This window comes from Lissotriton vulgaris, unplaced genomic scaffold (assembly GCF_964263255.1).
Source record: "Lissotriton vulgaris unplaced genomic scaffold, aLisVul1.2 SCAFFOLD_1701, whole genome shotgun sequence".
Taxonomy (NCBI): Eukaryota; Metazoa; Chordata; class Amphibia; order Caudata; family Salamandridae; genus Lissotriton; species Lissotriton vulgaris.
The window spans coordinates 389,011-411,461 of NW_028254376.1; the positions used below are offsets into that span (position 1 = coordinate 389,011).

The window sequence follows — 22,451 nt, forward strand, 5'->3', positions numbered from 1 at the left end:
AGACCACAGCTGCTACATATTCGAGAAGTATGGCACCCTTCTGCTTCACTCAGAATACGGAATTGCATTAGATGTTACACTAATTCGGTAAGTTGCCTGCCAGCTGTTGAGATCTGTGTGTAATTTAAAGGTCACAGATGTAAACCTTGGCAGGACAGATTCCACCCTCATTCTTCTGAGGTTGATAAAATCACATTACATTTTTTAGGAAGTCATTATTCATACTTAACTGAGCAACCAGTTTTCGGGCATCTTAATGAACAATTACTGTTCAGATAATAGGTGAAACAGAAACATAATGTTGTAAATTATTTTTTCTATGTTAGAACTTGGTATGAGGCTCTTTGTTAGAACTGGGGCTGCTGTGTTTTTAAGTGGTTGTTTGCCACAATTTCTTAAATAGAAACACAGTCTGACATCAATATCGCCTCCTAAACATAGCTTATCCGCATCGCTGCGGCGGCTTTTCCCGCTGTGTGCGGCAATTTGCGAAAAGCCGCGTTAGATGACGAGCTCAGCTCGTCATCCGCACACGACTACCGTGGCTGATGCTGAGCTCGTCATCAGCAGCGAAGCGGTTAAAGATATATATTCCCATTGGTCAGAGTTTTTCTATTATTACGCCCAATAGGGTTATATTTTCAAAGAAGATAATCTGACTATGATATTCTGGTACCACACCTTTCAGGTGCACTGTCATTGAATGACCCATTAGTGAGAAAGGCTCCACTAGGACACCTTTCGGCTAGAGTGAGCGGCGAGGTTCATCAATCAGTCAATGTGCAGTTAGCTTTATTGACTAAAGGCCTGATTTAGATCTTGGCGGACGGGTTACTCCATCACAACGGTAATGAATATCCCATCCGGCGAAATATAAATCCCATTATATCCTATGGGATTTATATTTCGGAAGACGGGATATCCGTCTCCACTGAGACGGAGTAACCCATTCACAGAGATCAAAATCAGGCCCTAAGTCACTACAAGCGTTATACTGAAATCTATGGGAGACCTCCTAGACAGTTCTCAACATTATAGTTAAATCATTGTCAGTTTGTAGAGTGAGACAAGTTTTGAAACCCTGGACCAGAGAGGGACAGGATGAAGCCAAGCAAAGAATCAGTGCCAAGCATCGTCAACCTAATGGCCTACTCACCGAGTTGCCCACCGACAAAAATAAAAGAAGAAGGATTTAATGCAGTTTTCTCACTGAGTCAAGAGTTAAGTTCTCAACAATGAGGAGAAAGATGGTCCCTAACGTTGACCATGTGGACACGCCAGCCCAGTGGCATTGACTTAACTTCTGATGGAGAACTAGCAGAACTAGTACAGTCTAAAGTTGGACCATGAAAATGCCATACAAGTGAGAAGAGTACTGTGGGTGGAACTGGGATGGATGAAGACAAGAGGAAGTGAAAAATATATAGTAAAGAGCGGTGGAATTTGTGGAAGGATACTGAATGTCATGTTGGAGTTCAGGAAGGGAAACTCCTTGACAGGAGAAGATGAATGACCTAGAGGCTTAGAGATACAAAAGAGGGACACTAACCTGATGCCAGCTGTCCTAGATGAAAGAGCATATCTATCACAGAGAAAACACGCAGGGGTCCATGCATCAAGAAATGCTTTTTCGAGTCCTTAATTGCGATTATTAAGTAATCGGAATTATGGACTCTGAAAAGCCTATGCATGTAGAAATCGCTATTAAAATAGCGATTTCTAAACATTACTTAATTGCGACTCACAAATTGCGAGTCGCAATTAAGGAATGGCTTCCCATTCATTCCTATGGGCCTACAGGCCCATAGGAATGAATGGGAAATTGCCTGCGCATTTTTTGAGAGTACCAATAGGTACTCGCAAATTGAGCATGCAATTTCAAGGGTGCAAAGGTGTCAAAATGACACCCTGTTGCACCCCTGAAATTGTGACGTGCACCCATGTTGCGCACACACATGCCCCAAAGGCTTGTATGTGTGTGTAACCTGAAACCTTGAAAAATGCACTTTAGTGCATTTTTCAAGGTTTATGCAAAATACAGGCCTGAGTAATTTCTCTGTATTTTGCGGCCCCAAATAGCGAATTCACTATTTCTAAGGGGTACATGCATTGCATTTAAGGAATCGCAAATTGCGATTCCTTAAATGAAATCGCAATTAACCGTTGATGCATGTGCCTGTTAGGGATAAAGTACAGCACCATAATACTTGGAGAAAAATTATACAAAAGATATTGAGAAGAAGATTGAACAAGGTAAATTCTTCATGGCGATCAAAGGTCCTGCCAAATTACATCGCGTGGTCCAAACCAACTTTGCACCTTTCCACTCAGGCAAAAACATTATTCTTGCATTGGTCATTCACAGAAATTATTGTGTTTGTACAGTCATTGGGTACAAATGTTTGTGGGAATTGTGTTGCACAAGTGTGAATTATGTGCAATAATCTGAATCTTTTAGAGGGGTTACGCTTAATCAGTGGATTCACTCTGGAGACACAAATAGATTCTTGGGGAGATAGAAAGTAAAATGTGAGCTGTTGGTGGGATAATTCAAGAAAACAACCTTTATCTTGCTAAAGAGTGACTGATGGGGGAATGTACCTTCAAGATGTTACCCATCTGCAAAGTAAATAGACAACTTAAGTGCATGCACTCGGAGACACACAACACAGAAGCACACCGTCATGCATTGTTGACCTATGCATGAATTTAGACCACCACAACTGCAAACATGAATGCACACACAGAGCACGATAGCTACAGGCACATACACACAGGAGATAACTGACATACAGAAATGTGTGCACATAGACCAGCATGCCTGCTGGTCCCTATGCATGGAGCAAACAAGACACAAGCACCAACACACACACAGGCACACATTCCCACATTCACATACACTACCATACACTATTCCCACAGTCAGACAGCACAAGCATTTGCAATGCAACGGTCTCGGCTCTAGTTAAGCTTAAGCAATTCTGTTTGTAATAAGGTAGCTTTTAGCTTTGCTTTTATTAGTGTTTTTTTAAACGTTTATGTACATACCATGCATATGTATGTATATGTATGGCTGCATTAATACTGGTATTTATATAGATATGAAGATGTTTATATCTGTATGTGTGTATGTATATATATATATATATATTTATACATATGCATATATATATATATGCATATATATGCATGTTATGTACACAAACGTTTTACAAACACTAATAAAAGTAAAGCTAAAAAGCCACCTGATTACAAACAGAATTGCTTTAAGTGTAATAAAGATGAGACCTGTTGCATTTTGAATGTTTTTTCACTAGCGCCTTTAGGCAAAGAGTAAAGGGTTGGAGTAAGGTCACGCTGTTTTTTTAGTGTGAGTAGTAGAGAGTGATTAGTAGAGAGTGAGTAGAGACTAGAGTAGTAGAGTAGTAGGTAGAGAGTAGTGGAGAGTAGTAGGTAGAGAGTAGTGGAGAGTAGTAGGTAGAGAATAGTAGAGAGTGAATGGTAGAGTAGTAGAGAGTGAGTAGTAGAGAGTGAGTAGTAGAGAGTGATTAGTAGTAGAGAGTAATATAGAGTGAGTAGTATGTTATGTTTTGTTATGTTAATAACTATTTATAGAGTGCTCATACACCCGTGGGTTTCATGGCACTATTTGTGAGGGGAACGAAGTACAAATCCTAAGCGTAGGACTGCTTCAATAGCCACGTTTTCAGGGACTTCCTAAATGCCAGGAGGTTATTGCAGTGCCTGAGTGGTGGAGGAAGCGAGTTCCAAAAGGTGGCCGCCAGATAGTAGAAACAGCTTCCTCGGTGTCTTTTCTTTTTCAACAAGGGAATGGTTACTAGGCCGAGGTGAGCAGAGCGTAGATTGCGCGGTGGTTTGTAGTTGGTGATCAGGTTTCTGATACATTTGGGGCCATTGCAGTGCAATGCTTTAAAAGTAGTGCATCCCGTTTTAAAGGCGATTCTTTAAGGCCACTGGCAACCAGTGGAGTTTTTCCAGACCAGACCTAACTGATTGCCATTTGGGTTGTTTCCAAATAAGTCTGGCCGCTTGGTTCTGGACCATCTGGAGACGTTTTAGGAGACCTACTGGAAGGCCCAGATAAAGGCCATTCGAAAAGTCCAAACGGGAGAGTACAAGGGCTATAACTACTTGTACGAGTGCTGAGTGGATCAGTAGGTGTGCTATTTTCCTAATTTTTCTAAGTTGGAAAAAGCTAGAAGATACGACAGCACCCACCTGTCCTTTAAGTGATCCATCCGCGCTGAGAGTAACTTCTAAGCTTGTAACCGAGTGGGACGCAGTGGGAGGAGGTCCCATGTCGAGTGGCCAGAAATGTCGACCCCAGCACAACTCGCTCTTCCCAGGCAGGACGAGTTCTGTCTTGCCTGGGTTGAGTTTGAGATGGTTATGGTTCATCCATCTCTGTATGTGTGACATGGTTGCCTGGAATTCGACAACAGAGTCCGGGGAGTTTAGGGGGATGATTAACTGAAGGTCGTCAGCATAGTTAAAAATAGTGATTTTGCGTTTTTTTAAGGAGTGTAACAACGGGCGGAGGTACAGGTTGAATAATAGAGGTGAAAGTGACGAACCTTGGGGTACCCCACAGGTAGAGGGTGTCCTAGGGGCTGTGAATGTCCCTAATCTCACTGACTGTGTACGGTTTGTGATAAAGGAAGTTATCCAACTTAGGGCGGGGCCCCTGAGGCCGGCCTGCTCGACACGATTCAACAGTATGTTATAATCAACCTTGTCGAACGCGGCCGACAAATCAAGAAGCACCAGGGCCTGGTGAATGCCCTTGTCCATGTTAGATCTCAAAGTATCCTGAACTGCCAGAATCACAGTTTCTGTTGAGTGAGATGGGCGGAAACCTGCTTGGTTCGGCTCTAGATAATCAGAGTTTTCGATAAAGTTAGACAGGCATCTAGACATGTGAGCCTCGAGTAGTTTAGACAAGAAAGGGAGAAGAGAGATGGGCCTATAATTGGCCGGGTCCAATGGGTCTGCTTCGGGTTTCTTCACGAGTGGGACCACCGTGGCATTTTTGAAGGTACAGGGAACCTTGTCTTGTGAGAGTGAATCATTTAGGAATGGAAGGATGTTGAGTGGGAGAGCTGAGCAGACCTCCTTCAAAATGTGTGGTGGGCATCTATCGTTAGGTGACCAGGATTTGACACGGGAGAGGAGTTCTGAAAGTATTTTAGAATCAATGAGAGGGAGGGCATTGAGTGTGTGTGGATTATAAGTAGTAGAGAGTGAGTAGAGAGTAGAGTAGTAGAGAGTAGTAGAGAGTGAGTAGAAAGTGTTGTAGAGAGTAGTAGAGTGAGTAGTAGAATGAGTAATAGAGGGCGAGTAGTAGAGAGTGAGTAGGAGAGTGAGTAGTAGAGAGTGAGTAGAGAGTGAGTAGTAGAGAGTGAGTAGTAGAGTGAGTAGTAGAGAGGAGTAGAGTGAGTAGAGAGTGAGTAGTAAGTGAGTAGTAGAGAGTGAGTAGTAGAGAGTGAGTAGTAGAGAGAGAGTATTAGAGAGTGAGTAATCGAATGAGTAGTAGGTAGAGAGTAGTAGAGTGAGTAGTAGAAAGTGAGTAGTAGAGGGTTGGTAGAGTGAGTAGAGAGTGAGTAGTAAGTGATTAGTAGAGAGTGAGTAGTAGAGAAAGAGTAGAGAGTAGTAGAGAGTGAGTAGTAGAGAATGAGTAGTAGAGAGTAGTAGAGAATGAGTCGAGAGTGGAGTAGTAGAGAGTAGAGTAGTAAAGAGTGAGAGTAGAGAGTGAGTAGTATAGAGTTAGTAGTAGAGAGTGAGTATTAGTGAGTAGTAGAGAGTGAGTAGAGAATCTCACACACACACACACACAGTGTCTCCCACACACATTGTCTCACACACAGTGTGTCAGTGTCTCACACACAGTGTCTCACACACAGTGCCTCACACACACACAGTGTCTGACACACACACACACACAGTGTCTCACACACGACTCTCCGCTCTTGTCCCCCACCCCCTTATACCTTCTGTTGCTACCTTGCCCAGTCTCCAACCTTGCCTCCTCCCCAGATCTCTTGCTGCCCGGTGCCAGCCTGCTCCGCCTTCCTTCACTGCCAGCCCCCCTCCCTCCCCCGCAGCACCGCCAGGCAGCCCTCGGTGCGAGCAACTGGGGGCCGCAGCCCAGACATGAATACAAGCCCCCACCCAACACCTCTCCTCGAATGCGAGACGCAAGAGTGAAGGGCAGGGGTGTGGGAAATCGCACATACTCGTAAGAGAGAGGGCATGGGGAAGAGTCCACGTAGAAGGGCATGTTTGGAACCCTTTAAAAAAAAATGCTCGGGTCATGTGAGCTGCAGGTAGAGTAGAGTCTGCCCGGTAGGGAAGAGGGCAAAGTCGGGATGTTGCTCGCTGAGGCCTCGCCAAGTTCTCCCAAGAAAGCCGCAGTAAGAGAGAGGGCATTGAGTCGCTGGACATCGGCGAGGGTGGGGGAGAGTCCACGCAGGAGGGCATGTATGGAATCCTTTTAAAATAAAATGCTGCACATAAAGTACACTGTAATAAATACTGCCACGCACCGACAAAAGATACACCCGAAACAGGAATGTAATCTCCACAAGCTGCACACACACGCACACAGCACACGTAAAAAAGAACCACAAATGGGATGGACAAGCCCTCACACAAAAGAAGCTCAAAGCTCACGAGGTTAGCGTGCGTGGGGAGACCAGGGCACAGGAGCTCTGCACTCCTTCAGTCAGGCGGGTGTGTGTAAATAAGGCCCCACCCCGAGCCAGCTCTGCCCGGGAGCATAGCCTCTCAGCGCCAGGGAAAATGTTCGCAGCTGCTCCTAGGGAGGTCGGTGGCAGCCGGGATATGTGCTGCTCCGCCTCCAAGATAATTAACATATTGTGTTACAGAGCAGTAAATAACTTTCGAGGTTTCCCCACCAACAACTCATCGCAGCCGTCATCTAAGTACGACAAATGAGTCTCGTGCTTTTTGGGGTGATCGCATGCTGTCTCTGCGCCCTTTCTATTTAGTGTCAGCGCTGCTCCGACAAAACGAGTATTATATTTCCAGATTCAACACAAGACAGTACTGTGTGATCTTGGGCAAATCACTTTTCTCTTTGTCCCTTAGGCCTTTATCCGCTATAAACTAAAGGCGTTCTTAAGGACCTGACCGTTCTAAAGTGCTATTAAGAACATCGCCACTTTCAAATGAAACTGTAAAATACACCTGGCTCCCTCCATGCGCGACTCGGGTCTCTGCAGCAGCCGCTGCTCTGCATGCAATGGCCGCTAGAGGGCGGCAGCCGCACACAGCCGCTGCCGGGGTCAGGCACTGCAGGCTGCCGGGCAGACACCGCCAGCAGACACTAGATTCCCGGGGACATGCTTCACGGCTACAAGGTTCACAGGAGTGTTGTGGATCAAACTGAGAATAGTTGCAGTTACCCACTTTAGAGTATTTTATGCACCGTCAGTTATGTGGGGAAATGGGATCGCTTAAAAAGCACTGATATTCAACAATGCGCACTAAATCAAAAAAAGAAGCAAGTAATAAAAGCGCTTGAATTTTAAAACACCCGAAAATTTAAATGGTACAATGTAGAATTTACATGGCCGAGAAGCCCTTCAGTATCAGTCCCGTTCGGATGGCCTCAGCCTGACTTACTGCTGTGGTAAAAGGTTTATCCTCTTCTTTATGGGGCCATCTGTTTCGCCCCATAAAGAAGATAAGAAACCTTTTACCACAGCAGAAAGTCAAGGAAGCCAGTCTGAAAGGGACGGGGCTAAAAGAGAAAGAAGTACGGCACTGGTACCTCTTTTCCAATGGCTGGCCACCGTTTAGCATGAACGGTGACGCCAGCCAATGGAAAAGAGGGGCGGGGCTTAACCTCGCTATTGAAACGTACTCTAAGTCATTAAATCTTGCCAGCTCGACTGCGCATGTCTGCGCAGCCATCGCAGGCAGAGACTTAATAAAAGTAATCACACATGGAAGAGCAGAGTAGCATGAGTACGGATAGGCATCGATGCACACACGCACACACACACACACACATTAACCGGTGTACAGAAATCTGTGCACATAGACCAGCATTCCTGCTGTTCCCTGTGCATGGAGCACACCAGACCCAAGCACCAACAACATACACACACACATTAATTTACTCCCATATACTATCACACACTATTCACACAGTCAGACAACATAAAAGTAGGCGCACATGGATGAGCAGAGTGGCATGGGGACGGATGGGCAGAGAGATAACACACTTCCAGGCATTGATGCACACACAAAGAAATACATCTACAGGAAGAAATACATATATAGCAACATACAGGCACTTTCCCACATACACAAACAGACATGCACTTGTCATTTACACAAACTAAAAGACATATGGTCAGCCATGCACACAGGTGGACATACCAACAAACATACAGGCACCAAAGCACAGGTACGAAAAGTCAAACAGCTTCCAATGCAAATAGACCCAGAGACATAAAGGCCCTAGTGCGCAGAGCCCAATATAAATACAAGTGCCAATGAATACAAACCCTCTTATATTTAGACACAAATCTGTCTCAGATTAATCGCATATAGATACCCATGCACACGAACCGGTTGGCCATGCACACAAATCAAAATACATAGAGTCACACCTGCACGCAGACTTATAATAACTCATAATTAAAGACCATCACATATACTGGCACCCATCCACACAGGTGCCCAGAGACCCCATGGGTCTTCAGGAAACCCTACACACACAGGCACCCAAGAACAGTCAGACAACACAGTTCTACATACATCTAAACACACAGAACTATATATGTTACTTGCAGAAAATATAAAGGTACAGCTGGACAGCACTATGACCTACAATAAAAAAGCACAAGAAGAGAGAGAGAGAGAAAGATAAAGACTGAGGTATAGTGAGAGAGATCAAAAAAGGGAGACAGAGAGAGAGAGAGAGAGAGAGAGAGAGAGAGAGAGAGAGAGAGTCCACAGTGTCTGTACAGGAATGGAAACAATTATTGCCATTCTCAAAATGGATAACTGAACGAAGATCTTTTGCGCAAAGTGAGTGACTGTCTATGCCTGCCACCATTAGTCCCTGTTTGTCAGAAACAGTCTCAGATTTCAGTTTCTTGTCTCCAACTGAATGGTGTCTCTGAAAGAGCTCCCAATACTGGAGACATGACAGGATTTCACACTATTTATCATTTGTCAGTGGCCCTCTCAGGCTGTTGTAGACTGAACACATAATGTAACTGGCAGCATGCAGACTGAAATAAGCAACGAGGAGGCAAAGATCTTTGATATGTGCCAAACATTTATTATCGGATAAATCGGCAGGAAATGCAGCCTAAATGCAGCATTTAGATGTAAAACCATGGAACGCCAGTTAATTCTTTAATCGGTTAGTACATGAATTTGCACCCTTACCCTCTGTGGGAACATGAACTTTATTTGCGGACAAATACACCAACAGCAACTAATGAGGCAGAGCAATAAAGTCATGTCCCCATATTCTCAACCAAGTATGAGCCACTTTGAGCTCACTAGTGGCCAGTGATGCACTATGGGCTTAATAACGATGACTGGGGGGGTGAATGTATGATTTATTCATCATTCCGTCCATCATTTGTTTGCGTAGCACTTTTCACCCTAAGTGGGATGGGTATGCCCAGACGTGGGTCCCTTGCTCACTGTGCCACTGGATTCAAGCTAGCCTGGCTGATGAAGGGTAATACCCAGAAATCGGTCCCAGGAAGCTTGTTTCCGGTCCAGGGAGGAGCTGGCTTGGCAGTTCGGTCTGGACAGTTCAAATGAGGCACAGGGTCAAGACTGATTTGCATATGGCTGGGTCTAAACTGGGTGGCATGGTGAGCAAAAGAACAATGGATCTAACCCAGATCTCTTGACTGGGAGTGAATGTATGATTTATTCATCATTCCGTCCATCATTTGTTTGCGTAATTACAACGTCGGGCAGACGTAACTGTTGTAGAAAGGAACTGCCCGAACTTAGGTCGGCGGTTCCGACGCAGAATTATGATGCGACCTCCCACAGGGCGGTCGCAAACCTCCATTTGTCAATGGAAGCTTGTGCGGCTTTCCGCCTGACATCCTAATTAGGCTCTGGATTATTAAATTTTAAAACTACAAAACCATTGATATTTTCATTCTCGCTGCCACCCTCATATACTCTGAAAATAATCCACTCAAGTTAACACAGTAGCACTGTCAAGACAAGACCGGTAATGTAGCAAGATAATTTGAGCCATTCACTAATGTGTTGTAAGGGCGTCCTTCTTGAACATGTTCTTGTGCCTTCTCTTCGGCTATAAGTTTATTCACCCGAGTAACTCAGTTGCAAGGAGGCAACGCCGGGGCTTTAGGTGATCTGAAAAAATTGAGGGTCTCTAAAACAAGTGTGGTCTATTTAATTAAGAGCATACACATGCAATCTAAATTTCTGTGATTCCCATAGTGTGCCTCCCGTCTGGCATTTTTGTTCCTCTCTGAACATTCGGTTATTGCATCCACATATATATCACAAAAACTGACACACATAAAACCAGTCAGGAATTTTGGTTTTGCCAATGGTTGTTAGCTGTTTAAGATAAAAGAATAACAACAATGATTTTGTAAAAATACTGAAAATGTTCGAAATTCTAAAATTGTGAGACTGTGAATTAAACACTACTAAGGGCAGTGGAAGGGTTACTGGTCTTCAAATAGTCTCAATAACTTCTGTTATGTTCACTCCATGTTAGACATGTGTACCCTTTTTCTCTCAACATCTTGTCCATCTGCATATCCCAAAACTCATCTCTTTCATCTTCAGCATCCTCTTTTCACTTTCTCCTGAATTTACTTCCTCTCATCTTCTTCACTTTACCACCCCCAAACACACTATGCACCTACTCACCTGTGAAAACAACAATTGATGGACAGAATGTTGCACAATGGCAAAAACATTCACCCCCAGTCACAGATCTGGGTTAAATCCATCATTTTTTTGCTCACCACACCACCCAAGTTCAGACATGGCCATATGCAAAACAGTCTTGACCCTGTGCCTCATGGGACCAGCCAGCCCAAACTGCCAAGTCATGTCTTCCCTGGACGGGAATCAAGCATCCTAGGACAGGTTTCTGGCTATCAGCCGTCATCAGCCAGGATAGCTTGATTCCAGTGGCATGGAGAGCACGGGACTCACGTCTGAGCATACCTGTCACACTCGGGGTGACAAATGCAAAAACAACAACTGATGGACGGAATGTTGCACAATGGCAAAACATTCACCCCCAGTCACAGATCTGGGTTAAATCCATTGTTATTTTGCTGTTGTTTTTGCATTTGTCATCCCAAGTGGGACGGGTATGAACAGACGTGAGTCCCGTGCTCTCCACGCCACTGGAGTCAAGCTATCCTGGCTGAAGACGGCTGATAGCCAGAAACTAGTCCGAGGATGCTTGATTCCGGTCCAGGGAAGACATGGCTTGGCAGTTCGGGCTGGACTGTTCCCATGAGGCATAAGGTCAAGGCTGATTTGCATATGGCCATGTCTGAACTGGGGTGGTGTGGTGAGCAAAAAACCAATGGATTTAGGCCCAGATCTCTGTACTGGGGTGAATGTATGCTGCATTCTGTCCATCAACTGTTGTTTTTTGCATTTGTCACCCCGAGTGGGACGGGTATGCTCTGCCGTGAGTCCTGTGCTCTCCACGCCACAGGCGGAAGATAGCCAGAAACCGGTCCTAGGATGCTTAATTCCGGTCCAGGGAAAATATGGCTTGGCAGTTTGGGCTGGACTGTTCCCATGAGGCACAGGGCCAAGGCTGATTTGCATATGGCCATGTCTGAACTGGGGTGGTGTGGTTAGCAAAAAACGATGTATTTAGGCCCAGATATCTGGACTGGCGTGAATGTATGAAATTGTTTTGCATTCTGTTCATCAATTGTTGTTTTTGCCCTACTCACCTGTAGGCCCTACATTTCCTTTTACTTTCGCCTTGTATATATTTTGACAATTGTGTACCTCCTGGATGCACATTTGCACAGAATCACAATTACAAATGGAATGTGTGACAGTTGCTTTCTCCACTCTGCAGAAGGGCCAAGGAATGGATGACCATGTATTTTAACACCTTTTTGACCCACTGATAGGCACTGTGAGAGATTTGCATTGCCTTCAGCCTCAACCCCAGAGCTCTCAATCCAGGCCTGTTATAAACACCTGAAGGCGACTCAGTTTGAAGTATGTACAATACATAAGTAATATACTATACGAAAAAATTCAGAAACACAACATCCTGGAAATAGCTAATACTGATTAGGGAATTTAAGATTAAGTAGAGCATAAAATATAAACAGGAACTAAATCGGTGACATGGATTATCGTAATTTTTTTACATTGATTGTTCAGAACTCGACCAGCATTTTAGCCAGTAAGGTTAAGGATATGAATATGGTTACCGATAGGGACCCATTTCAATATAGGTTTTTAACAACTACCAGGTCTGAGACCCGAAGTGACCCAACCCACTTAAAGCCCTGGACAAATAGCTACGATTAAAACACTGATCTCCTGATGCTGACATTTTCTATATAACCAATAAAAGTGTTTATGCAGTACAGGAAGAAGTACTATAGGAGTATCCTTAAACATGTCTTTTTGAATCGTCTTGAAACATACAGGGCCAGAAGTATAACCAATAAGAAAACAAAATGCCCACTGCACTCTAAGATATAGTATAGCACAAGGTGTGTCCTTGTGGACACCAGAGCAATTACAGTCACAGTTGCTAGAGAAAATGACAATGTCTCTAAAGTAAATCTTCGTTTAATATTCTTAGTGGCCAGCCGACACGTGTTTCGTCGCAAAGGGATGTAATTTCCGCGACTCCTCAGTGCTTATATATATTCTGGGCCCCCTGTAAGGTTGCTAAGCAGGTGATAATTCCGACCCGGCTGGGCTCTGGACCTGGTAGATGTTGTGGCCCCAGTTGCAGGACACACGTCTTAAAATCGAACTTACGGAAAGGAAAACTCGGATATGAGTTAAAGGTGATACTGGCTTAGCTCGTATTCCGCGTGGCACAGATGTCTGATGGACCGTTTGGTCTGTAAAAGAGGACCCGCGGTCCCGCAGGACAGAAGGTCAGTGGAAATAGTTCGGGGAGCGAGTCAACTCCTGAAGTGTTGAAGCCCCTGTTAGGGGAATCCGAAGTGGTAGAGTTAATGCAGGGATGCGCGTTGCCGGTTGCCGTGTTCCTGGTTTCTTAATTGCGATTATCTCTGGATTATAATTAGGAAAACGGTATTCCTAATGTATGAAGTACTTTTATTTCCAAATAGTGATTCCTAGTAGATTGAAAATCGTCCTACCGCATGAATATTATTGGGGTAGTTCAGAATTTGAGACCCATTAGCAATCGCAGCCATCACCAGTATGGTGGCATGTTGAAGTCAGCAGACCACCATGTCTGTGATTGCTTTTTAATAAAGCAATCTTTTTTTTAATGCAGCCAGTTTTCTTCAAAGGAAAACAGGATGCGCTTATAAAGAAAAAAGGAAAGTTGGAGTTTAATTAGGTCGAGCCACATGTGTTGTCTGCAAGACCTGTTGTAAGCATTATTACGAGCGTAATCCCGCCTGCTGCTTGCCATTGGTGAACTCCTGCGTTGGTCTTCTTTCCTGGATCGTTATTGGTTGGTGCTCCCAATACATCACTTCTGTTTTATCGGAAGAAGTACCGACCAATTACAGTTTTATTAAGCTGTGAGTGTTCATGTGTTGTGTTTATGGACTACTTTTTTTATTTTGTGCTACTGTTATTCTGACACCACGGAGCCAAGCAGGGAGTACATTTTTTATGACCATAGTGCCCGCTACACCGGCCGCCATGCACATGCACATAAGTTATATATGCATGAGTGCGGTGCATTATCTTTTAGCAAGGCACCCACGTTCATCATTATTTTCTAAATACTGTGCACGGGCTCCACGCTTTATGTCTTAGCACGGTGCCCGGTTTTATGTATAAAAAAAGCAATAGCTTTAGGTCGAGCAAATGTGAGACCTATTCCATTGCAAATGCTTCTTTTTTAAAGAGCGAGCAGTGGTCTACAGGACCCCTGCCTGCTCTTAAAAATATATGTTTTCAACATTCTCAAATTGGAAGGGTCCCCAGGTGACCCCTTTCCCTTTACAAATGTGTTACCACCACTTTTAAACTGGTGGCAAAGTATTATTGTTTTTCAACCAGAATTCGGTCACAAAACAGTACTACATACCATACTGATTGATTATTTGGAAGGAATGCCCAAAACACGCCCCTTCCAAATACCGAATCGCAAATGCTAAATTGCGTTTCGGTACCAAGTTACAGAATCCATATTTTGTACATTTGAAAAGGCATTTTTGCCGTGGCAAATATCCAATTCTGGGCTTTTTCATAGCAAAAATGCTTAGTACTTCTGGTCCCCTATTACTTATAAGCAAAAGTGCACAAAGGCCACCTCGATTCAATTTGTGGTAACTGTATACAAATATTTTCCCTGATTATTCCCATTTTGCACTCATTTTAGATATGTTGGGGACAAGTCGCAAAGGCATCTAAGAGTATGCCAAAAAGTACTGCAAGGCTACTATTTTAAATGCCTTTGTGACTACGCCCCTGCACTTTCTCCTCTTTCACATCACCTCATGCTCCATTACCTCATGAAGAGAAAGAGGACAAACAAAAAGTTGAGAGTGTACATGGTAAACCGGAAGTAGGCAGTGCGGCAGATATTGTTCTTTAGGGCACAATTCACTAAGAAGCACATCTTCTACAGCCTCACAACTTGTGTTTATGACGGCCAATTTAAACATACTATATTTGATTTATCTGAGTAATATCACTGGTTTTGCTCACATAAATGTCTGCTTTGATTGTGTACGCGTATTTCCTGGTGTTCAAGAATAATGACTCTCAGAAACATTGAGATATAAAGGGAAGTCTTCGGCTATTCCTGTGGAACCTTTTAAAATGCAAGTTTTTCTTCAAAGGTGTTTTAAAATATGCTATTTCGTCGGGGTGGTTACTGGCCTGTATCCATGATCCATACTGTTGTTTACCATTGCTGTCACACGGTTTAAGTACTACTGAATTCCAAGTTTCTTCCTTGTGTACATTTGACTCTCCAAGAGTAGTGGTAGTGAGAATTCAAGGTTTACCCCTGGAAATGGTAGAGGGATTGCAGCTCAGATTCAGTGCAACACCATAAACACACTGATACACTCAAGCAGATCTAGACCTTTCAAAGAGGCTGAGGATCTGATATGGAGGAGGTTCATACAGAGTTTATCCCTAAAAGTGCTCTCTGTGACTCATATTCCCCCTTCAAAAAGCACCTTCCAGTTGCTCCACGTGCTAATGGTATCTCGCAAAGTGATAGTAGAAAATTGGCCACACTCCTGTGGGTTGATCTGACAGGCAGTTCTAGTTTTACCCAAGCATGGTTAAAGTCAATAGGTCTGGTGTTAGATTCCAGCCTTGTATCTTTGTCAATGATTGTTTTATTTCGTCATGGTTTTTCCAAAAGTTTATTTTTGGGAAAGATGACAGGCCCTCGTCCAGATAAATATATAAAAAAAGCCTAAAAGCAAACGTATTTTGTCTCTAAAGCACCTATTTCTTAAGTCGTTCCTGGCACTGAAGGGAACTGCTTTGTGTGTGGATGTGCTCCTTCTGAATTGGCAGAATGTTGTCACTCACAGTGAAGTTAGCCAATGGGGACGTCTGCTGACCCACTGCCACATGCAGTATTAATGAGGTAGTGGCCAGGAGAAAATGTGAATGACAACAGACCTATGGTTGAAGAGGGTTAGGTTAAAGCCCTTATAAGTATATTATACATGCAAATTTAGTGAAATCAAAAAGTCTTGGCCTATGGCAGACCTTAAAATTCACTTAAGTCATTTTGATGTGGTGTGAGGTGAGCATGGCGATGAAGTGCTGTACTCCCTAAGTCCATACAGGGGCTAAGGAACACCGGAGGGTTGGGTGTAGTGTTTTTTGTTGGGCAGCACTCTTGACATATACTTTTGGATGCGACACATGAGTAACCAGTACAAACAATACTGATTTGTGTTACCTTTTAAGAGCAAAGGAGGTCTACATTTGACCGGCTACAAACACCTGGGTCTGTTGAATACCATTCAATTTATTTGTTACGTGGACAAAAGGATCCCGTTTCACGACTAACGCTACCACACTACTAAAGACAAGCGCTTAGTATCTGCTTTTCTTTTGGAACTATAAGCATGAATCTTACCTCAACGTAAAGAATGGGGAAAATCCCTATCTTCTCGCCCAACATTCCTTCGGCCCAGTTGTCATCCACTCGTCGGATCACAGTCAGGATATCATCCTGTATTAAACAAAGAAAACATATTTAGTATTAAAATTAAAATGTTATGTTTTTCACACCAGACTATGCATATCTCCCAGCTAAAAGGTTCATTTACAACTAACACCAGAGCTACCTATTACTATATGTCTTAACTAATACAGAAATATATTATTGTGTATTATTTTGGACAAGAGTTAGCATGCGGCCTAAAATATCTGAATCATTTCTTCTAATTGTGCAAACTGTGTGCAAGCTTTACGCATTCATAAAAGCAGCATGAGTTGTAGGTAAGGAGAATCTATACAAAAACGAACTACTTTCATAATGCAAGCAGCAATTGCCATTTTGGAGTGGTGGGATCAGCAGCCATCTTACATTCTGAGTTAACTCCATTTTGAGGGGAGATCTGGAACGCTTCTCCTTCCTGGTAAGTAAGGTGGTGGTACAACATAGTCAAAAGAAATCGAAGTGAAGTTGGGGGATTCTGTGGGCATTCACTCTGTGTGAGTCCCATGGTTAATAAACAAGCACTGCAAATCCAATAGTTCTCGCCTATGAAAGAACTATTGGCTTTGTAAATACGTTGTAACTGGTTGTACACCAGCGTGGCTGCTGTTCAGCATGGCTAGAAGTTTGTGAGGTGAGGTGAGTGTTGTAAAGAGGAGTAGAGTGGAGATTCATGGAGTGGCGTAGAGTCGTACACTGGTGGTGAGTAGAGTTTAGTGGCATGGAGTAAAGTGGAGTGTCATTGAGTGGTATAGAGTGGAGTGGCGTAGAGTGTTGTGGAGTGTCATGGAGGGAGTAGAGTGGAAGTGCATAGAGTGGAGTCGAGTTCAGCTGTGTAGATTGTCAGGGTGGAGTAAAGTGTTACAGAGTAGAGTAACGCAGAGCAGATTGCCATAGGCTGGAGTGGCATAGAGTGGAGTAGGGTAGGAGAGTGGAATGGGATAGAGTAGTGTAGAGTGTTGTAGAGTGGAGTGGCATAGGGTGGAGTAGACTGGAGCAATAGAGTTGAGTAGTGTGTAGTAGAATACAGTGGATTAAAGTTGCATGGACGGCATAGAGAGAGTTGCGTAGAGTGTCATAAAGTGTTGTAGATTGTAGTGGCATAGAGTGGAGTAGAGTTTAATGAAGCAGAGACTCATAGAGTGTAGTATCATGAGTGAAGTGTAGTGTCGTAGAGTGCAGTTTCATAGAGTGGAGTGTCGTGGAGAAGAGTAGAGTGGACTAGAATGAAGTGGTGTAAAGTACAATGGTGCAGAGTAGATTGGTGTAGAGTACATTGGTTTTGAGTAAGGTGGTGTAAAGTCCATTGACGTAGAGTGCAGTGATGTAGAGTAGAGAGGTTTAGAGTAGATTGCAGTGGCATAGAGGAGTGGAGTGGGACATAGTGAAGTTGAGTGGCTTAGAGTGAAGTAGTATAGAGAAGATCGTTTGGGTGGAGTGAAGTGGCATATAGTGGAGTGGTGCAGGTTAGAGTGGTGAGTTGCAGGGTAAAGTGCAGAGGTGTAGAGGGGTGCAGAGTGTGGTGGGACAGAGTAGAGTGGTCTAGAGTCAGTAGCATGGAGTACAGTGGTGCAGAATAGATTTGAGGGGCGCAGAGTGGAGTGATGCAGGGTAGAGTGGCGTACAGTGCATTCGCATGGAGTGCTGTAGAAAGGCATTGAAGTGAGTGGAGTGGCACAGAGTGCACTAGTGCAGAGTAGAGTGCCATAGAGTGTAGGGGCATAGAGTGCACTGGCGTAGAGTAGAGTGGTGCAGATTAGAGTGGACATAGAGTAGAGTGGTGCAGAGTAGAGCATGGACATCATTTGGGAGTAGTCAGGGGTCGCAGCTGTGACCTGTAGACTGCTCCCTGCTACTCCTAGAACTTACTTTGAGACACCTGGCCTCAGAAGAGATAACGGTTTTGCTACATCTGAGGCCAGGGGTCACAAATTAAGTGCCAGGAGTAGCAGGGAGCAAGCTAGAGGGTGCAGCTGCCACCCATGATTACTCCCAAATAATTAGATCTGTGGAATAGAGCAGAGTAGAGAGGCATAGAGTGAAATGCCATAGAATGCAGTGGTGCAAAGAAGAGTAGATTGCCATAGCGTGTACTGGCTTAGAGTGCATTGGCATACAGTGCAGTAGAGTGGGATAGAAAGGTGTAGAGTGGTATAGAGTGGTGCAGAGTAGAGTGCAATGGTACAGAGTACAGTGCAGCAGAGTAGAGTGGCATAGATTTCAATGACAGAGAGTGCAGTGGCAAACAATAGAGTGGCGTAGATTTCATAAGTGTAGAGTGCAGTGGTGTAGAACGGTGCAGAGTAAAGTGACACAGAGTGCAATGAAGTGGAATAGCGTAGAGTAGAGTCTTGCAGAGTAGAGTACAGTGGCATATAGTGCAGCGGTGCAGAATAGATTGACATAGAGTGCAGTGGCATAGAGTGTATTTGCTTTCAGTTAAGTGGTGTAGAGTGCATTGGCATAGAGTGCAGTGGCATAGAGTACAGAAGCTTAGAGTGCAGTGTAGTTTAATAGACTGGTGTAGAGCGCAGTGGGGTAGAGTGGTGTGCAGTGGTGCAGGGTAGATTGTAGTGTCATAGAGTGGAATGGCACAGAGTGGAATAGAGTGGCATAGAGTGCAGTGGCATAGAGTAGAGTGCAGTGTTGCAGATTAGATTAGAATGGATTGGAGCAGAGTGCAGTGGCGAAGAGTGCAGTGGTGCATAATAGAGTAGTGTGGGGTAGAGTTCATTGGCATAGAGTAGAGTGGTGTAGAGTAGAGAGGTGTCACGTGAAGTGGCGTAGAGTGGAGTGGTGCAGAGTAGAGCGCAGTGATGCAGTGTGGAGTGGCGTGGTGTGATATAGTGTGCAGAGGTGCAGACTAGAGTGCAGTGGTGCAGAGTAACGTGGAGTGGGGTAAAGTGGAGTATACATGGTGTGGCAGTGCACTGCTATTACAGATAACATATCTTCAATTTAAACATTTGCCCAGACATACAGTTTTACTAATAAGGTTTACAGCACCAAAGCCGTTTGGAAATTTCATCACCCAGGTTATTGATTTGCTTTGATCATGTTAAAATATTTGTTTCCACCACACTTCAAAATTAACAAAAAAAGTGCTTCATTAGTGCTTTAAATATTTTGAAATATCTGCACAGTTAATTTACAGACATAACATTTTTGTATTGTGCTTGAAAAAAAAAATCATACATCACACTCAAAGTAGCAACCATGATTGTCACATAAATCCTCTCTCTTTGTAGTCAGTGAAAGAAAAGTAAACACCAAGCTCCCTGGAAGACAGAGCCGGACATTTGAACTCTGTCTTTGAATGCACAGAAAATGTGACAAGATAAGAAGAAGATTAAAATGGCCTATTTACAGAAATTCTATACTGGTGGAAGAATATAGTAAATAGGGTTTGGTTAAGGGAAGGGACATACTCAATCTGGACAGCCTATAACAAATAAAGCCAGCAAATAGAAAGCGAGCAAATGTGAATTACAAACCGCACAGCAGATGGTAAGCAGTGGTAGAACGCATTCCCAGGGAAGCTTTCCAAATGTCCCCAAGAAGTTGTTAGCAAACCAGACAGCTGCGCTGTCTGGTAGGCTTCAATCTAGAAAGCATTGGCAAAGTCAATACTTCGCGCCTATCGAAGAGCTATTCGCTTTGCCAATTTTTTTTAGCAATGTTGTACATCAGAGTGGGTGCTGTTCAGAATGGCTAAAAGTTAGTGGAGTAAAGGAGATTGACATGGAGTAGAGTGTCATTGAGTGTAGTAGAGAGGAGTGTTACTAAGTGGCGTAGTGTGGTATGAAGTGGCGTACTGTAGAAGTGAGTGGCTTGGAGAGGAGTGAACTGGAGTAGCATGGAGGGAGTGGAGTGCCGTAGAGTGGAGGGGCTTACAGTTGTGTGGCGTAGAGTGAACTACAGTTGCAGAGTTGAGTAGAGTGTCATAGAGTGGAGTGGCATAGAATATCGTGGAGTGGTATAGGACAGAGTGGAGTGGAGAGGCATAGAGGGTGTTGCGTACAGTGGAGTAGAGTGTTGTAGAGAAAAGTGGTATAGAATGGAGTGGATTATCATAGAGGGAAGTGGCACAGAGTGGGGTGGAGTACAGTGGAGGAGTATGTCATAGAATAGAGTGCAGTGGTGCAGGGTAGTGGCGTAGGGTACATTGGTTTTGAGTAAAGTGGTGTAGAGTACACTGGCCAAGAGTGCTGTGGTGCATAGTAGAATAGGGTAGTTTGCACTGGCATAGAATAGAGTGGTGCAGAGTGGAGAGGCATAGAGTGAAGTGGTGTAGAGTGCAGTGTCAGAGTGCAGTGGTGCACAGTAGATTAGAGTGGCATATAATCTATTGGCGTAGAGTGCAGTAGAGTTGGTGTAGAGTGGTACAGAGTAGAGTGCAGTACTGCAGAGTAGAGTGGCACAGAGTAGAGTGGAGTAGAGTAGCGTAGAGTAAAGTGGTGCAGAATAAAGTGGTGCAGAGTAGAGTGGCATAGAGTTCAGTGGTAGACAGTACAGTGCTGCAGAGTAGAGTGTCGTAGAGGGTAGTGGTGTAAAGTAGAGTGGTGTAGAGTGCAGTGGCGTACAGTGGTGCAGAGTAAAGTGACCTAAAGTGCAATAGTGTAAAGTGACGTAGAGTGCAGTGGCATAGAGTAGAGTTTAGTGGCATACAGTGCAGTGGTGCAGAGTAGTTGGACATACAGTGCAGTGGTGTAGCGTGGATTCGTTTTGAGTAAAGTGATGTAGAGTGCATTAGCGCAGAGAGAAGAGGCATAGAGTGCAGTGGCATAGAGTAAAGTGGTATAGAGTGCAGAGGCATAGAGTAGAGTGGAGAAGTGCAGCGTAGAATAGAGTGGCCTAGAGTGCAGTAGTATAGAGTGTCGTAGAGTGCAGTGGTTCAGAGTAAATTAGAGTGGCTTAGAGTGCATTGGCGTAGAGTGCAGTGGAGTAGAGGGGCATAAAGTAGAGTGTAGTGTTGAGAGTATACTACCGTAGAATGCAGTGGTGTATAGTAGAGTGGCGTGGAGTACATTGGTGTGGGGTGCAGTGGCGCATAGTAGAGTGCTGTAGAGTGCAGTGGCTCAGAGTAGAGTGGCATGCACAGTACAATAGAGTGGCATATAGTGGAGTGACTTAGAGTAGAATAGAATGGTGTAGAGTGCAGTGAAAGAGTACTATGACATAGAGTGCAGTGGCATAGAGTATAGTAGCAGAGGGTGCAGTGGTGCAGAGTAGATTGCCATAGAGTACATTGGTTTTGAGTGCAGTGATGTAGAGTGCATTGGCAAAGAGTGCAGTGGCATAGTGTAGTGCAGAGTAGAGTGGAGTGGTGCTGAATGCAGTCGTGTCAAGTGCAGTGGTGTAGAGTAGATTGTTTCAGAGTAGATTGCAGTGGTGCAGAGTAGATTAGAGTGGCATGGAGGGGATTGGCATAGAGTTCACTGGGGTGCAGTAGAATGGTGCAGAGTGGAGTACATTGTCATAGAGTGCAGTGGCACAGAGTAGAGTATAGTGGCATATAGTGCAGTGTTGGACAGTGGAGTGGCATAGAATGGAATGGCGCCGATTGGTGTTGAGTGCAGTGGCGAAGAGTGCAGTGGTGAGTATTAGAGTAGTGTGGGCAAGAGTGCATTGGCTTAGAGTACAGTGGCGTAGAGTGGAATGGTGCAGAAAAGAGTGCAGCGATGGAGTGAAGAGGAGTAGTGTGGAGTGGTGCAGAGTGGAGTGCAGTGGGGTAACGTTGAGTATGCATGGTATGGTAGCATACTGCCATTACAGTCAACACATCTTCAATTCGATTGACCATTACATTTTCAAACATGTTTACAGATAAAAGTGTTCAGCGCACAAACGATAATGTATGGACATTTCATCATCCAATGTATTGATTGGATTGTCAGCACAGTTAATTTACAGACATTTTAATATATGTCTTGGAATGCACAGCAAATATGATAAGATAAGAACAAGATTTAAAGGCATGTTTACTGAAAGCAAGTTTGTGGAAGAATGCAGAAACAAGGTTTGGGCAACGGGAAGG

The 22,451-nt window shown here is 44.1% G+C and overlaps 1 protein-coding gene across 1 annotated transcript in view; it reads right to left on the minus strand.

Moving 5' to 3' along the window:
* Window positions 1-22,232, minus strand: part of LOC147659558 (E3 ubiquitin-protein ligase SH3RF3-like) — a gene marked incomplete at its 3' end in the record, with an annotated part of 384,439 nt that extends 362,207 nt beyond the window's left edge. Inside the window, exons 1-2 of the mRNA XM_086951650.1 lie at window positions 22,179-22,232; window positions 16,331-16,426 (exon numbers count right to left, since the gene is read on the minus strand). Coding sequence (XP_086807776.1) covers window positions 16,331-16,426; window positions 22,179-22,232 — 150 coding nt within the window. The remainder of the gene's footprint in view (window positions 1-16,330; window positions 16,427-22,178) is intronic.
* Window positions 22,233-22,451: the final 219 nt, after the last annotated feature.